The sequence below is a fragment of the Echiichthys vipera genome (assembly GCF_963691815.1).
Source record: "Echiichthys vipera genome assembly, chromosome: 8".
NCBI lineage: Eukaryota > Metazoa > Chordata > Actinopteri > Perciformes > Trachinidae > Echiichthys > Echiichthys vipera.
In genome coordinates this window covers 5,738,993-5,757,766 of record NC_139833.1, presented here as the reverse complement: position 1 = coordinate 5,757,766, position 18,774 = coordinate 5,738,993, and the positions used below count along the sequence as shown (strand labels likewise).

Sequence of the window (18,774 nt, the reverse complement as noted above, 5' to 3'; positions counted from 1 at the left end):
ACAAGACTCCTGGCTCTGGACCTCTCCGGTGGGGTGTGTCCCGCTCCGTAACGTTTCCCGTGACTCTTCTACACATTTAGATGAACCAGCGTGGGTTGGACCAAAAAGCCAGGCGAGCAGCTTAGTTAACTGACAAGCACAGGAAGATGGCCGGATAATGGAATCACGAGAAGCTCAAACGCTTTAAAACACTACAGGAAGACAACGGAGAATGAAGAAGAGCTGGTGTCCAGGGGGGGGGGGGGGGGGGGCACCGTTGCCAGTTAGTATTCTAGAGAAGAAGAAGAAGAATTACTTTTATTTATCCCGCAGCGGGAAATTCGATTTTTCACTCTATTATTATTCATGTTACACACACACTGGCCCGAAATACACACGCGCACAAACAGGACCTATATACATGCAATTAATGGAGAGATGTTAGAGTGAGGGGGCTGCCAATGGACCGGCACCCCAAACAGTTGGGGGTTCGGTGCCTTGCTCAACAGCATCTCGGCAGTGCCCAGGAGATGACCTGGCACCTCTCCAGCCACCAGTCTACACTCCATTCATGGTCCACACAGGGACTTGAACCCTCCGGTTCCCAGCCGAGACACTGAGCTGCTGCCGCCCCAGAGTTATTTATACTTGTGCAAACGCGGCCTGTGTCATCCAGTCACTGATAAGGGCTCCGACTGTGCCCCCTCTAACCACGTCGCAGTATCTGCTCCACAGAGAGGTTGTTCTGCATCATATCATTATTTAATACTTCATGTATTTTACCTCTTGAGAATAACAGCAAGCAAAAATGATACGATTCTGTAGGGTTTAATATGAAACACAGCTCTTGTCAAAAATGAAGATGAATACAAAAGACATAATGATAAAAAGTGTCAGCACTCAGTTCTGTGAAGTACAAAAAAAACCACCTGTCTCAATGCAGGTTTTTACTTTTAATTCTTGAAAGCAGCTGTCACATTTTGGCAGAGAGTGTGGGAAGTTGGACATTGAAAAATTAAAAACATTTTCAGATTTCCGAGGGTCAGACTGAGGCTGCGTAACCAGAACATGTTCATTACGCCGGTTAAATAGAACTCCAGATTTCATTCAACCCTTTCATCTTTGTTCAACCTAATGGCCGCTCTTACATGATTCATCACAAGTCACACACACACACACACACACATTTACTTCACTTTTTGAAACGTTACTGCCAATCTGGACTCCCTGAGTCATAGTCATAGTGAAATGGCCCTCATTAAAGGTCACACAGAAATAGGCCGTTTTTCCCTCCGCTCAGCACACCAGCACTTTATGGCGATTATAAGTGACATCATGTTTCACTACAAAAACACACTCTGCACTGCGCGGTAAAAAATAACCTTAAAGGCATTACACACACACCAAATACTTCACTTTCCATAACCAGCAGTTTTAATGGCTCTTCATTCTGTGTCGGTTATTAAAGCTCAGCTCGCTGTCAGGATGGAGAGCCGTCAGCTCCGAGCGTCACAGCGACCCACGGGGCCCACAGTGATCAAATCCACCCACGCAGTCGTCCCGGCTCCTGGCCCTAACCCCTAACCCCCTTACCCTCTTATCTGTCTCATTGACCTCTGGGGAGAATTTAACCCATTTTTTCCTGCCTGTTTTTCTTTGTTCTTTTTCCTTTCTTCAGTTGGACTAACCCTTTAGCCGTACCTGCCTCCTTTGTTGAATTCTCTCTCACCGACCCCCTTTTCACCGTCTTTTTTTATGATCCGCCTCCTCCGGTTTCACAGCTGATGGCTGAAACTGCGCGCAGGTGTTCGAGTGGACCTGCAAGCAGTTTCTCCATCTCTTAAAGCAGCAGTCCACGCCAAAGACAGCGCCACGTGACACGATGGTAAACGTGGATTTAAGCAGAAACACAGGAGCTGTAAAACAAATATTATATGGAAAATGATTTTGACACTTGGGAGGTACTTAAGAGAAATCTCCCCTAAAAGCCCTTCATAATAAAGAGTTTGGTTGGCACATGTTCTTTAGACATCGACAGTAATTAAGCTAGAACAGCTGCCATATCTGCGAAAAACTGACTTTGGCGTGGACTGTCTCTTTAAGTTTGTTGGTAAAGCGAATATTCTTCCAGTGCTGCATTTCCCCTCTGACACGTGACTCATCACAGCAACGGTTGGAAGTTTGCATTGGAACCATTTTGCTTTACCAGCCACTGAATGGCAAATACACAGATCCTCTTTTTTCTTTATGATGCAACTGCATGTAAATAAAAGAAAATGACCAAACTCAGTGCATGTGCTCTGCCTGGTTTAATGACTTGTGATGAAAGTTGATCAGATGTCATTTGAAAGGGTCCGTTCACCCAAATTACAAAAGTACCATATTTTCTTATCTAACCCTGGTAGAAATGCAGATGTCACATGTCTGCCTTACACTTCGGCTCCACCCCAATACAATAAAGGTGATATTTTTGTTTTTGCTGATCAAAGTAGTGAAAACGGCAAAGGTTTTGTTGGGAATGTTTGTTCAAAAGAGGTCGTTTTTAATGCTTTAATCAGTAAAAACCAAACTCAGTTCACCTCCATGTGTACTGGAGTGGCAGCAGAGAAACCAGAAATTATGTTTGTTTTGTCATTTGACTGAACCGCTCCTTTAACCAACCACTGTCTTTTGTTTGAGTGTTTGAAGCAAATTGTGTACTGCCACTCAAAAACTTGACTTTCCCTCCAAAGCACAGGTGTAAATATTGAAGGACTTTACACAGACAGTATGGTTGTGATTGCCAGATGCCACTGCACACCTAATTTACCAGTATTCAATCAGAAGTGTAATGAAATCTATGCTCTCTATGCATCAGCACACCTGGAATGAAATGCAGTGCTCATTACCACTACTTTCAATTGGGATGGATCTTTTACATTACACCATATCACCTTAGCCCATATGCATATATTACACTGTATCCAATTGGCTAAGCACTGAGGTGGAATATTATGCAAATTCTTAATAACAAGTGTACATGATTGAATTCTCTCAGTCAACAGCCAGAACCCTGCACCCATGCAGCACATATACTTAGTGTGTGTGTGCGTACGTGCCCACTGACACACGCCGCCATGCTCTGTTTGCTAACCATGTCTGTCAGTGCACAGACATCAGGTATTAAAACTGTCCAATCACTAAAGCTCACAGCAACATGGCCGAGCCGCTCTGCTATTCACCCGCGTTTGAAAAAGGAAAATAATGCATTTGTTCCGATCTTCGACCCCGGGGTGTCTTTCAGGAGTTTAAATTTTATTTTGGCCGTGGAAGAAGTAAATCTCCAGCATTAGCGGGAGTGGTGGTGGTGGTGGTGGTGGTGGTGCGGGGAGTGTAGTGCTCGCATATGAAGCCTGGGGCCATTTAGTCTCGTTGGCTTCTCATTGGGATGAAGTAGCCATTAAGGGAACAATTACATGCACTTGTAAGCTTGCAGAAGCGGAAACTAATTAGGGCTATTTTGGAATGTCTTCACTTGATGCGCAAACACAGAACACAAGTTGTTCTCCAGCTTACAGAGTATTTAAACGCACCCTTGAGAAAAGCCTAATACAATAGAAAAGTTAGGTGCAAAAGAGAAAGTTGCTCCTTCCTGTTTAAATGATTTCGTATCTGACCTTGAGAGTGTCGTCTGAAACAAAGGTAGCCGTTCTTTCCTTGCAATATTACAAATGAGAGTTTTGTGGAGTTCTGATGTTTTAATGTTCTGCAAGAGATGCAAAAATAATTCCTCCACAATTGAGCAACTGTGAAACTTCACAGTGCTCAGATTGCCGGTAATTGGTGCCACAGAGAGCTTATGGGTGCCGTATTGTTAATGAAGTCGACTTAAGGTGTGTGCGAGGGCTTGCAAAGGCACGAGCCATTTACTTAACTGCTCACATGCTTAAGAGAAGGTGTCACTACTATTGTAATTTGTTCATCACCTGCAGGAGAAAAAAAACTCCAAACCTAACAATAGCCAAACCTCTTAACTTTATTTCCCTTGTACAAAAATCTTCACCAATTAGTAAGAGGCGGCACGGCAACGCTGTAAAGAAAAAAAAAACCTGCCTGTTTACATAACCTACCGCGCTATCTATTTTTAACAATATGGATGCAATCATAGAGTGTCTCTCTTCCTACGGCGCTGCGGAGGAGCGCAAGGGTTGTTCTCCAACCATATCACAGCTGCCTCAGAGCACGGCGCTTCAAAAGCCGGTAGAGTGACGGTCTGTCACTCACCTAATCACGTCTGTCTGTCTCTCACTCTGCCCCTCTCCCCATCCTCCTCCTCCTCCTTCAAATTGCTGCTTGCACATACATTCACTCATCCTCAGCATCTTTTTTTTATTCTTTTTCTTTTTTTATTATAGCTCTCTGGCTTTCATCTCCAATCTCTTCCGTTGCTCCTGCTCTCACGTCTCTTGGATCTTTGAGTCCAATCACATTCACTCCCCTTTTCATCGCCAGTTTGTCACCGAGGTTGAATTTCATCCCTTAATCTTCCTCTTCTTTCTTTTTTTTTCCTGGCTGTCCCCATCTCTCTCGCTCTCCCATCCCCTTCCTTGCCTCCACTCTGCAGCCCATCTGTCTTTTTACCTTTTGGCAGACTTGGGTATCTCTATATTAAGCCTTCACTGAGCCGAGACCATGTTGAGTTGACACAGAAATAAAGTGTGACAATGTTAGAAAAGAACCCTCCAAAGCTATGTAAACATTGAAGGGAAATTGTGAAATGGGCGAAAGCTGCATTAATTATCACCTCTACTTGAGGTGACGATTTCCCCACAAAAACAGACTTTGAGGAAATAAAATAAAAACCAGAGTCTTTATTTTTCCAGACTCTTATGAAGCGGTGCAAAGAAAGCCAGGTCGCTGTGTACAGTTGGTCGGCAGCTCCTGTGCGCCACCTAGCCGATTGCCAGGCTGTTGCTATGATTCACGGGGTATTAATTCCACTGTGACCGGTGGCACCATATGTCCCACATACCCAGTGATTGAGTCATCCAGCCTGCTCGTGAAACGTGTTATGACAAGTTGTTCGTAGGCGCTGGATTTGTTTACCTCAGCTGTGCAGTTCACCCCCTGTCGCGGCACTTGACTCATACCCCTCAACCAGGAGGAACCCTGCAATAGGCCTGTAGCTACAGCCAGGAAGTGTGTGTGCGTGGCAGGGGGGTCCAGGGGGAGCAGAGGGAGCAGATGAGTCACTGCCACAGGGTTAGGAAGGCAGAAAACACAGTGAGATGAGAGCAGCCTTTCACCACTCATTACAAAAGCTTCACACTGGGACACTTATCTGTGAGAACCACAGACTTAGACCCGCGACGAGCTGATTGGCGGCCTGTGTAATCGGTCCCCCCCAAAAAAAGTTGTCAAAGATTAAAATAGGAGGTATTAACGGGCTCACTGCAGCATCACTTTTGATTGCCTCTCCCACTGGGATTGCAATTATGATTTATGACTTTTTAATGTGGTCATAAGTCGAGGCAATCATAGGAATAGATGGCAAAAAAATGAGCATTTTTAATTGGAAGCTCTATTTAAAGCGTTATTATCGAAAAGATTGTAGTGCACCACATTATCTCTCTTTGTCGGAAGAATGGCACAAAGCAGCCCTCTACGATGAATGCAGTGATACATGACAATGAGCTAGTAAGCCTTTACAACACCTGCTCCAAAGTCTGCCTCCAGATTATGAAGAGCACGGAGAAGTTTCACAGTAACTTCATGACCTAAATAATAAACCCCCACATACAAATCCATCATGGCGAGAGGTAAACCGTTTAACACTAACTATGCAGATCCTACCCCCTAATAATAAATTAAAGCTGCAATGATGACAGGAGGCAAATGACTTGTCTTTCCAAACCATGCATCATGTACAGTAGTTACCATCTCAGGTGCCTTTTGAGGCTCAAGTTAATACATTTAGACTTGAACTCATTCTTGCTTTTGTGTCTGATTGGATTTTCCACCTCTGCAGTTCCACCTAATGCTCACCACGTGCATACACACAGTGAGGAGGACCTCTTTTTGGCCCCTTTAACACAAACACATAACCTTTAATTATGTTCACATAGGTCTCAGGAGTTCATGTAGGAGTTTTTAACCGGTCGCCGTTCCACCAAAATGAGATCCTTTCGAGGTGTTCGCCTCAAAAAGACTGTACAATTGCATCAGTTTCGGGTTCACAGCTTCATCACATAGCACCTACGCATGAACTGAGAAATCGTATCGATTCTTGGCAGGATGGGCCGATATGGTGACAGTGCATACCTTGAAACAATAGAGATCTTTCCACCAGAATAGATCTTTCTATACTCTTCTCCCTGAAATCACAGGCCTGTTTCAGACATCATTGAAACCAAGGAATAATTTTTGCAGTAAGTGTGGTTAATTACTTTACTTTTTCCAGTTAATCTGCCAAAACAGATTCTCATTTGGTTATTTATCTATAGTCAGTATTTCATTTTACCAGGATATACTATATATCATCACTTCAATATAAAATGATACACCACACCGCCTTATCGCCTACTTAAGAAACCTCATAAAGAAATTTCTTCATCAGAATTTTCTGAAGCAAAGAGCCTGTCAAGTCTGGGTCACTTAACTCGGAGAAAAGATTAAAATTCGCTCTAATGCAGACCTAATTATTGCACTGATGTCCTTTGTGCTCCTCCACCAATCATCATCCCCGTCATCATCATTCTGAATGTCTCATAAACTGTCATCAAGCCAGAGTTAGATACTATTATTATCATTTTCCATTTTCATTCCCCAACTAAGCTTTAATTTGCTGTTGAGTTTAGCTTGTTTAGAACACCTGCACTCCCCCACCCCCAACCCCCCACCCACGGGACTAATCAGTTTCACAGAAACTGTCATTAAGGGCGAAGAGAAGGGTCTGACACCACAGATGGCAGCAGCCTCTTGCAAATGAGCTCTGATTACTGGAGGTGGCAGGTTTCACTCCTCGTGTCGTCGTTGCCTTTCACGCCATTAAGCATACACAGTGCCAGGGTCACATCACCCAGGGACATCCACATGGTAGATTTACCTCAGCAAAGTAACCTTGTGTTTTTGGTGCACACACTGTCCCCTCGGCTTCATTTTGAAAGAATACGACAACCTCATCTGTGTCTGTGTTGGCAAAGGCGCCACGATCAGTGAGCTATTGGATAGGCCTAGTATTTTTGGCTCGTTCATCATACCAGGTGCTCTCGCCCCTGATCCTCACATTGGAAAGCAGAGTCTGTGAAAATGACATCAGGGTCCTGCTGCTCTGCTCCCATCAATATTTAAAGCTCTAACTTATTTCAGAGTAGATTTCTCTCTGACTGGGGAGCTCTTGGCCTCTGTCAGTCTGAGGGGAAAGCACAGATCCCAGAAAGAAAGGCTGTATTGATCTAGTAACAGTGGAAGGAAAGGAAGCCAAGGGCTTAGTTCAAACACCTCTCCCATGCTGTTTACCGCATAGTGAAGCCCCTGTAAACACAACCTGTCTGTCCCAGCTGCTACTTGACCTATATTAGCTCTTGAAATGTGTCTTTTTTTCTCTTCTGGCTCAGTCAGTAAGGCTCTAACTAAAGTACTCTTTTCTGTGTTTTTTTCTGTTTTTGAAGGTGTGAGGCGGCCACCAGAACTAGAGAAAACCAATCACAGTGTCCACTATACCCTCCTGATCGCCTGTGTTTTGGTGGCCTTTGTCCTTGGCGCCTTCCTCTCTGGCTTCCTGGTCTCCTGCTACTGTAATCACACAGGCCACAAGACTAAGAAGTTGTCAAAAGATCCTGAGGCCCCGATCCCACACGCCCTGTCCCTCCGCAGCCTGGCCAAGCTCAATGGCCTCCTGGACAGCCAGAGTAAGGATGATAAGCTGGAAGTGTCATCTCCAAAGATCTACAACTCTTTCTTCGCCAGCAGCAAGGAGCATCACCCACCAAGGAGAAACGGCCATCACGCAATGACAATGGGAGACCTGGTCCACCCCCATCATCATCATCACCACCACCTCCACCATTCCTCCGAGCTGTCTGGTCTGCCTACACCCGACTCGACCCCAGAACTGCCTATCAAGAGCATGAAAGCCTTCAAGAACCAGTGGGAGAAGAACCAGAATTGCAACAATGCCAAGGATCCAAAGTCCCACAACACTGGCTCCAGGCCCAGCTCAGCCCTGCTACACCAGCAGGTTTTCCCATACTCCCATGGCCTGTCCAATGGGCAGCCACTAGTCGGAGGTCACCTTCATCCAGAAGAACGAAAAATCCACAATGTTGAACGTGTGCTATCTCAGCAACCTTACCCAGGTTACTCCCAGGTAATGGAGGTCACCTCACTGGATGAGCTCCTGAAGCACATCCACGAGGCAAGCAGCAGCAAGAACTCCCAGTTAATGAGCCCCTCTGGTCTGATGGCCTGCGGTGGTGGAGGTCAGCTAGCATTCGCCAACCGCATCCAACCTCAGATTCCTGAGACAGAATCCGCCCCCTACTACAGCTCATCCACTTTACCTCGAGACAGCCTCACCCGACGCATGGATGTTCCTCCAGACATTCCCTCACACCACCAGTCAACCTTGGAAAGGAGGCACTCCTCCCAGAGGCACTCGCTGATTGCTGCAGCCACCAAGATGCCCAATGGTGGTGGAGTAGGAGGAGGAGGAATGATACCTCGCCAGCATAGCTTTAGCCAGCGAAACTGTGGGCCCCACCAGCCGCCTCCCCTCCTGGCACGGATGAACTCGACGGGCAGCGCCTGCGAGGTTCACTATCCCCTCATCCCTAATGGGTACCTGACACGCCAGCACAGCTACAATGGAGAGCAGCAGGAGGTCCAACACAGGGGCGCTATCGTCCGTCGGGCCTCATCTCTTAAACCAGATGTCCCTCCCAAGCCCCTGTTCATACCCGCCACATCCCCGGTCAACCAACAGGGAAAGTTCAACTACTGAGGAGGGACACTCCGGACTAGAGAGGGAGTCTCCCTCGGTGTCTTCTTAAAGGAACTACCCTTTGAAGAAATGCAGTGGGTTCGAGGTTGCAGACCTTCACAAGAAAACACAACCAATCGTGTGGCAGCCAGTGTCACTGTGGACAAAAGCCTCAACCAAACTTGTTTTTTCCCTTTTCTTTTTTTGTCCAACGAATATCTTTGTACCATATTGGTATTGCTCAGCTACACGCTTATTATAGAACCGCTGACTCAGGTGACGTGACGCCACCTCCTTATATTAGGCTGCCAATGTCCTCAGTGTGGATTTACAATGCAACTTAGTTTTTGGATGTGTTGATCGCGGAAGAACTTTACACATCAGTCATCTTGAAGATTTAAAAGCCGGAGGCTCCTGCGATGCTTAGATTCATGCTTTTGCTTAATCTTTTCTGATGTAGTGTTGGTAACCAGTCCCCACCCGCCCCACCCTCGAATGTGTTTATATTATGCATGTGTGTGTATATATATGTGTGTTTATATCCACACCGTATATGTATACATATACATATGCAGTATATGTAACCTGTGGTGAAAAGTCAGCAAATTCCCCTGAAAGTAGTTATGTCTTTGCCTTACTATACTCTTTCATCTTTGGGCGTATCAAACGCTGCCCACCCCGACCCCCTCACACTAAGAAGTATCTTAGGGACACCAAATCATGCATTTCATAGATACATTGTCAGTTGGCTGAAAACACTGAACCAAATGTGTTCGTGTTGATAAGAGAAAGGAAATACTTCAACAATGCAGCTAACTCGTCTTTTCTCTTTACTTTTCCCGTCCCAGCAGATGTCAGGTCAGAAATGACGTAATCGGGTCCATTTAAGTCTCTGGAGAATGTTTCTATAAGATTGGTGCTCCACACATGTGGTGGGTCGAACATCCTATGAAATGGAAATAAACACAACTGAATACTCCTGAAATATTTTGGACCCAAAGGGGACAAGTCAAAATTGCTGTGCCACCTGGCAATATGAGAATGACCATAAAACATAGGGCGGACTGCAGTTATTCTAATTATTAACTTTGTGGCTATTGGTTGTAAATAAAGGAATAATAACTAGCCAAATTTTAACTGTATGTGTAAATGTGTGCCTTATTTAATAATAATAGTGTGTGACATGGGGGTTAATGCAAGGGGCTCAGATGGCTACTATGCTACAGTATATTGTAGGTGTTTCATTTTCAATGGTCGTCAGTATGTGTCATACAGTATCTATTGTATATTTGAAGAGTTTCATTCCAGAATGAGATATTCACCATTTTAAAAAAATGTCACCCGTTCTGATAACTGCAAGTATGATTGTAACACCCACTGTGTTATATCTTGAGTATATTGTGCCCCCTTTTTTTTTTTTACAAAGAAATATTTTACTAATTAACATCGGTTATCTTTAAAATGATTGAACACCAAATATATATATATACATGTATATATATATATGTATACATACATGGTGGATACAGTGTTTTGGAATGAAACCCTTCATTACTCTTTGTTTTCTTTATCCCAGAAGTGTGAGCCTGCAGATTTTTTGGGGAGTGTTTGGCAAAGCAACACAAAGCCTGAGACTGCAGACATTCAGGTTCGACTGCCTCCGTATTATGTCACTTTCCACTGGGTGTCACTTTCCCTATAGGTGCCATTGTTCACTTTTGTTTTGTTTTTTAGCGGTAGCTTTAGCATCACTTTGGGTTTCTAAAGGAGAAGCTCACAGTTCCTCTTAAGTTGTCTCCTACAGACCTGTAGCTGTTGTAGAAGTCAATCGTAGAAGGCTGATGGATGGAACGAATACATGGTAATCGGTCCAATGCTTAATGTTAAGAAATGTTTTTTTTGTTTCCCATTCAAAGAAAGTTGAGAGAGAGAAAGAAATGTTACATTATATTCCTTAAAATAAAATCAGAGAAAGGATGCAGGGTTGCAGGCATGAAACTGGACTTCTACAATGGCTACTGCTGTAGATTTTGACTCGCCTGCGTCACCAGGTGCCAACTTCGACAGTGCATGAAGCAAATACGCAGGAGTGGAGATTTAGGAAACACATGGAAACGTAGGGAAGTGCAATGAACTCTGATCCGACAAGCTGAGATTGTCTCTTCGATCCATACAATGGTGAAACCTGTTGCCAGGTGGCCACGCTGCCAAACGTGTGCTGAGGGTTTCCCTCGGGGAAGGCGATGCCGGTCGGCTCTGCCTCAGAATCATCAAGTCTCTCCGCTGCTGCACTTTCCAGCAGAGTCACTCTGGACACGGTCGACTGGAACCGTGATCAATTCTGTGAAAACAGCACTACGCTATTTACTGTATCTGAAAGTGGTGTTCTATTGATTGAAATTTCCCAGAGCTCATTTGACCCAATATAAAGTTTACTACGGTACTCATCTCCCAACTCCAGTGAATGAAGGAAAATGAGGCCGACCTCAATGTTTGTTGAAAGGAAATAAAAGTTGATTTGGATATTAACAGGCAGCAGAGCATTAAATAGCTTTTGAACAACAAATGCAAAACATCCGACTCGATTTAAGGTCATGACTGTAAGGTTTCATAAGAGGAATTGTGGCAGCTACAGTGTTTGACTGGAAGTGTGTTTTGTTTTTTTTATCTGCCGGTGACAGATTGTAAGGGAGAGGGCGCGGTCTCGCTCTATCAGTATTTGATTTGGTGTAAATACATTCTATCTGGGCGGGGTTTCATTGATTCAGTATTACGTTTTTTTTCCTGTTTGATTTCCAGGCTAGGCCTCTTGAATTACTATGAATTTGGTCTCACAGAATACCATTGTATGTCTCTTATACTAGGAATAAAATGAAAATATGATGCAAGTGTTTCACTGGTGAATGTGTTTAAATAATCCACGTCAGAACACCATTAATTCACAAAATGCACAACACAATATCCTCATGCTACCTTTCTGAACATAATGTACAGTTTCCAGGTGTTGATTCAAGTCTATAACCCATTTTGTGAGTGTGTAGTTAGTTTGTGTCCTCCACCAAGGACGTTATCTCTTCAGGCACTCTTGTTGTTCTGTCGGGAAGTCTCAAAAACAATAGGTGGAAAGTTCGGAACAAGTTGATTTTTTTTTTTCTTGCTGCGGTTCCAGGAATCCTTCCTTTCATTTTGGGAAATGCACCACTTTGCTGTCACATGGGGGGTTGCATAATAGATCAGTATTAATTAAATCTGTGTGTTTCGTACAAAGAGATCCAGGAAGTCTCTAGCCTAGCTTGTACAGCGGAGGGAAAAGCCCCAATTACAACTGCAGTCTTCACAGGGGGAACCTCTTACAGCTTGGCATGAAGTGAGCACGACGGCACACTCCAGACATACTTGGACGAGCCACCGAAAAAGGTAAGTTTGATGCTTTATACGAGGTATTAACACAGATGCTGTAGTTTTCTCTTTTAAAAAGGCTTTGAGTACCTCCACAAACAGCAGCACAGAGCCACTGCACCACCGTTCACTTATTAGCTTCCAGTTCCCGTTCCCATGCAGTGGAGCGAGTACTGTTGTGACCTAACCGTTGATAAATGAGGAAAACATTTCCCAAACATTAGGTCAATTTGTACTCTCTTGTTTTAATGCAATTTCTTTATTTGTGCCTTTTAAAAAACATTAGAAAAATCAGACATTTAGAAAAAGCCAACATGCATTAAAAAATGCATTAAAGGGCAGATGGAAACTCTCACCGCACCTGCTTCTACTGTAGACAAAGTGGTATTACAAAGCATTTTCTATCATTGCAATATTGGTAATGCTTTATTTTAAGGGTCTGTACGTTTAAAAAAAAGTCCTGTTATTAACCTGGAAAGACTTATGAAGTTCTCCTTTGTACATCCTCGAATCCTTTCCTCTCCTCACATCTAAGTCCCTCCCACCTGAGACGCGAGCCGAGGAGGTGAGGAAGAGCTATGAGGAGAGAGGAGGCGAGGCAACAGGCATTTAACAAATTGAGACATCCATGCTTCAGAGCTGACATTTTAAAGCGACATCACTTATAACATGATGGGTGACACAGCTGTTTATTGATTTGTTATACTGTTATATTTTATGATCTCTGTCAGATCAGCATAACAGTGTTTGTGACAAATTAAATTTACCTTTACTTCGATTCATGACGTGGCATAATGTGACAGCTGTGTGTCTCTTGTATATGTCACAGGTGTCAAAAAGACTTCAATTAAAATTTTATTTATAGTGCAAAAGCATAACAAAAGACCCAACAATTCCCCCGTAGAGTACGGTGGCAACGAAAGCCTTCCCTATAACAGACAGGAACGTCAGACAGACCCAGCTCTGTGGAGGACGCACAACTGTCTGCACCGGTTGGGGAGGAAGAAAAGGAGAGAGAAAGAGAGAAAAGACAAAGACGGACAGAGAGACTGACACACTTCCAGAGATGCAAGCAACCAAAGAGTAACAGCAATTATTATAATATCTATAGTAATGTGAATATGACTCATATGTTACGGCAGTTAATACAGCAGAATAGGTGCGTCCTCACCACCTTCCTCACAGGTGCGTCCTCGCTCACAGCTCAAAGCTCCTCCAGCAAGCCTCTCCTCCAGATGCATTTTAGGAATCGAGACATCCTTTTTGATGGTAGGAGTTTCACCAACTACATTTGTTTTCTGGATTCCCCAGAAAACAAAGGCGAGACTGATATGTGAGCGGCGTGTAACGTTCTGACATCCAATCCACACTGACCGTAAACGTCTCTGCTCATCTCCGTCTGTCAGCAGCAGCTGAGTGGACAGCAACCGGTTCTTTTCACCAGGCTGACTGACAGCCAAAATGTACTGAACTAAAACAGTTTTCAGTTTTCATGTTATCTCTCTGCCCACTGTAGTGAGTGAGGGGAATCTACTTGGAGTGAAACACACACTCACTGGAAGCCTTGATCCATTCATGTAGATACAGTTAAGATCAGATCAAACACATATACAGCGGGATACGCCTGTGAATGTTCTCATGTGTCCAGGTCGTCGTTATCCTCAAAGCAAAAGTCAAAAGAAACTGCACTTGGTTATTTATCAAGAAGACGTTTCACCTCTCATCCAAGAGGCTTCATCAGTTCATGTACACATCTGACCAGGCTGGGACTGGACCAGGACCAGGACCAGGCTGGGACTGGACCAGGACCAGGCTGGAACTGGTCCAACTAACTAGTGTGGAGATCCAGGTATTTAACCTCTAACAAAACCGATGATGTCACTGGAACCCTTTGTGCTCCAAATGCCAACGACCGTCGTTAAGAAAGAAATATATAATAAAATGGAAAAATATCTGTTCAATTAGACACGTGAGTGACATCTAAAATATTCTCTAAAATATTTGATTATTGACCAAATCACAATTTAATTTCATGTTCATAAACGCTGATCCTACTTAGTGGGATATGTCACATTATATGCTTTACAAAACACACTTTTCATTGTTACCTAGAACTCCTCTCTCCACATCTTTTTTTTTTACATAACTATTCGACTACATTTTGAAAAACTTATTGCAACTAATTAAAATCTGTGTAAAAGAGATGGACATAGCTACCATAGTGATGTCATCCATTGGTTTGTGGGCTGCCATTTTGAAGCCTCGATTTTGGCAACATTTTGTCCGTCATCAATTGGTCTGTTTTTCTCTAAATGGGACCATAATTTACAAAATGAGCATCATGATGTATTGAAGAAGACTTGAAACTACAGATCAAAGCCATAAACCCATTAGAAAAACGTTTACTGACGTAATAAATCAAGTGAGAAGTTTAGGCTCATTTTCTCATTGACTTCTAAACAATCACGCTTCTGTTTGGAGCCAGTGGAGTCGCCCCCTGCTGGACATTAGAGAGAGTGCAGCTTTAAGGCACTTCACCTTTGGCTTTTCAGACCTGGAAGCTACCTCCATTGTTTTTTTACAGTTTATGGTAAAAATCACATGGATTTCTGGGTCACGGGCAAGAGGACGAAGGAGATGAGGACACGAGGGCCCCGAGGACCCGATTAAATGTAAAATAGAAGCTGTAACTGTTCAACTGGTGCACTTCAAATACAATTATTACAATTAATTTCTAGGATAGTGTAGCCTGAAGTCTTTTCGCCAGTGCAAAGCAGGTCAGCTCAACATCCAATCCCAATTGTCAATTTGGTTACTGCACATTAAGAAGAATAACATTTCCAATGATATATGAATGATAAATTAATTTTGGGTTTAACTGGAGCACTGAACTTTGTCTGTGTTTGAGACAGTTATTTCCAGGAAATAAATGAATAATAAGGACTTATTAGGCAGCCTATATAATAAAGTGTTATTAAAATAGAACAAGGACGGAGCAGCCTCGGTGAAGGTACACACTCGTTGAGTGCTCCTCACTATTGGACAGGTATTTTATTTTCACCGACTATACAGCCTACAGTGGGTTGTCAAGGATAAACACATAATCCAGTAATTGTACATGATGTTCCAGCACATAATAATGCCATTTGAACATTTTATGTCATACGCGAAACTGATGGAAAACTCACTACATCTCAAATATCGTCCTTTTTCTACCGCAGAGAAAATTGTGGAGTTATCACCAGTCTGAACAAACCAGACCTGGGAGTGTTTACAAGAGTAAATCTGAATTTAACTGCTGGGTCGCATTGACTAATAGACTCCCGCAGGCTGTTACATAAGAGATAAACAATCATGGTGTGAACACACCCCTGCAGTGAGTAAACAGGAAGTCCAGGATCGTGCTGAGAGACATTTGTGCAAGGATTATGCCTGCTGATGGAAACACTGTGGTTCAGGGTTAGTCACTATAGCCACCAGATCAATCTGACTGAGGGAAGAAGAAGACCTTAAATGCTCCGTTCACATAAATTACAAGCAGTTTCTCCCTAAAAGGTTGAGTATGTAGAACCTTTATTAAAAGCTATATTTAATAATACATGCGCGGGGCATTTTGAGGGGTAAGGAAAGTATTGCTTTTCCATTAAAAAAAAAAATATATATATATATACTGGAGATGGGCAAAAACCAGAGTCAATATAGGCCAAGCATTCACTCGATGGACTGAGATAAAGGAGTTCAACGGCATTAAAACGCACGCCAAAATGGCTACGTTTCTCCTTGATCTGTAAGCTAACTGTCGTGTTTACTTAGCTGTAAGCTAACAGTAACTGTCAGTGAATACTTGTTTTTATGGTGCGATTTGCCGCAATCTGGCGACCCGACTGAAATTATTTTTTGCAACTACGATCTTCAGGCACTAGATGGCGGTGTTCTGCTCATTCTCCATATTAAACCTTTAATATAAGGAACTTTTATATTGAATTGATTAGAAAATAGTTAAAATGTCTTTAATGCCATCTTTCAATGTTGTGAACCTTAAGAACCACAGGCAGAAATATGAGATAGATGTTTTAAAAATTGAGCAGATAGAGCCAGTAGCACATTACCTGCATTAAATCACATATTTTCAATCATCTTCATATTGTATCTCCAGCTACACCCTCCTCAGGTTCCTCCAGTCTGAATGCAGAGTGTGTTTGTTTGCTGCTGCAGGCCGTTTACATTTATAACCAACCTGCACAGAGTCAGCAGAGCAGCTTTACTGCCATTTCGAGGCGGTTAGTGAGCCAGACTTTACTGTAATGTCCTCAAATACGATGTCTCGTCCTTCTGTACGCATTACTGCAGAGGTGTTCTTGGATAAACGTGTTTTGGCGTTCACACAAAATGATGTTTTCCTCTTAATAAATACAGTGAAAGGACTCTGATGGGTGGTGAGATTGACCTTTTAGCGGTAAGAGTTCTCCTAATGAGGTGGTATCGATTAGTTTATATAATTATCCTCCCGCAGTCTATGAGATAATCATGCCTGTGTTTGTGTGTGTGCTTGCTGGCTGTGTATCGCAAGGACAAGAGGTGACTGAGAGATGTAGGTGTTTGTTAAAGCTGTAGATTGAACCCAGGCTGGATAATGGACAGCGATTAGCCAAAGCATAATGATTGTATTCCAGCAAAACGGCAGCCGGTGGCTCGCACTCCCAGAGAGGTCGTCACATTTTCCATTTACATGGCTGCTGATGATGAATGAGTACTGATGGAAACAAGTCTCCACCGAAACCATTATTTAACTCTTGCCAATAAGCCCGATGACAGATACTTCTTTTAACCCAAACCACAATATTTTGCTTTTGCTAAAACTAACCGTGAAGTTTTGTAGCTTAAACCGTTTTTTCCATGCGCAGGTGCACTGATCACTTGCGTTGCTGGACATTCGTAGGATATCATACGAAACATTGTATTAGAATATGTCGGTACAGTCATAGACTGGGGGTATTGTTAAAGGGTAAATATGCAGAATCTTTATTAAAAGCTATATTTAAAAAATATATATATATTCCAATGGTGCGTTTTGAGAGCTACAGAATGATATATTTATTATTAAATAATATTTATAATTATTTCTAAATATTATTTTTTTGAGAGGTTTGATAATGACTCTCCTTCACATTCTGTTTACATTCTTCCAGCCAATAGCGGCCGGCATTGCAGGTTGCCAGGGTTGTCTGTTGTTGGATGCAGCTATTGTAGGCTGGCACTGGGTGAAATGGAGTTTGCCAATCCTGCAGCTGCTTCTTTGTTCCAGCAGCTGAGTGAGTGGAGACGGTCTAAAACCAGAGTCAATATAGGCCAAGCATTCACTCCATGGACTGAGATAAAGGAGTTCAAGGGCATCAAAACACACGCCCAAATAGCTACGTTTCTCCTTGAGCGGTAAGCTAACTTTCATGTTTACTTAGCTGTAACGGCTAATGTTAACGGCTAATGGTAACTGTCAGTGAATCTCCTCTGCAATACTTGTTTTTTTGGTGTGATTTGCCGGCGAATTCTGATCGCTTGACACTCTCAAACGAAGGAATCCCGACTGCTGGAATCATTTTTTGTTGCGACTACAATCTTGAGACACAAGATGGCGGTGTTCTGCTCATTCTCCATATTCAACATTTAAAGAAATATTAAGGATAATCTTAAATCTTGAGCAGAGCTAAATGTAGTGTTTGTTTTTAGTTTAGTTAGTAGTTTAGTCAGTAGTTAGTATTGGCTTTGACCCTTTCTGCACTTTCAATGTCCAAAACAAAAAAAAAGAGGGAAAAAAAAAGAAAACATTGTAAGAAAAAACATCATGGTGTGACTGGCAGAGAAAAAAAGCATTTTCCAATTACAGAACACGGTCCCCTACCTCCCCTAATCCGTCTGACTGGTGACTCCATGGATTTTCTACCCCTATAAATGGGTTTTTGTGTGGTCAGCCATTCCAGCGTGACCTCCCGCACCTTCTCCACAACCCTCCGGCTTTCCAAAAAAATACATCTACAGTGGAATCACGGTATGCACTTCAAAATGACTTTCTATTCCCCACGTCTGCATCCTGGCAGCAGCACGTTGACAGCTGGCATCACAATTCATTATGTCTCTGCCGGAAAAGGCTGCAAAGGGCCAGGGAGAAGCTCGTACCATATTTCACTATCGGGACCTGTCACTAAAAATAATCACCAGCACTGACAAGTTGCCAGGGAGTTATTTTTATTTTTTATTGTACTTTCTTCTATAAAACAGGCAGATGTTTGGGAAACACTGATCCTGGTTTCAGGGCACGTGTACTGCTCCTTGCCGCTAACTTGTAGCCATGCTTCTGCCCTCCGTTGGCCTTTTGTGGGTTTTTCCGAGGCCCCTCTTCATGTTCTCTCATTCATCACTGTCACCAGCTTCAAAGTAAA

General features: G+C 43.1%; 1 protein-coding gene across 3 annotated transcripts in view; it reads left to right on the top strand.

Annotated features, from left to right (window-relative positions):
* sema6cb (semaphorin 6Cb) overlaps positions 1 to 11,815 on the top strand; it is a 170,169-nt gene extending 158,354 nt beyond the window's left edge. For all 3 annotated transcript variants that reach the window (XM_083918214.1, XM_083918212.1, XM_083918213.1), the window contains one exon: positions 7,629 to 11,815. In XM_083918214.1, the coding sequence (XP_083774340.1) occupies positions 7,629 to 8,959 (1,331 nt within the window). In that variant the 3' untranslated portion in view covers positions 8,960 to 11,815. The remainder of the gene's footprint in view (positions 1 to 7,628) is intronic.
* The last annotated feature ends 6,959 nt before the right edge of the window (positions 11,816 to 18,774 follow it).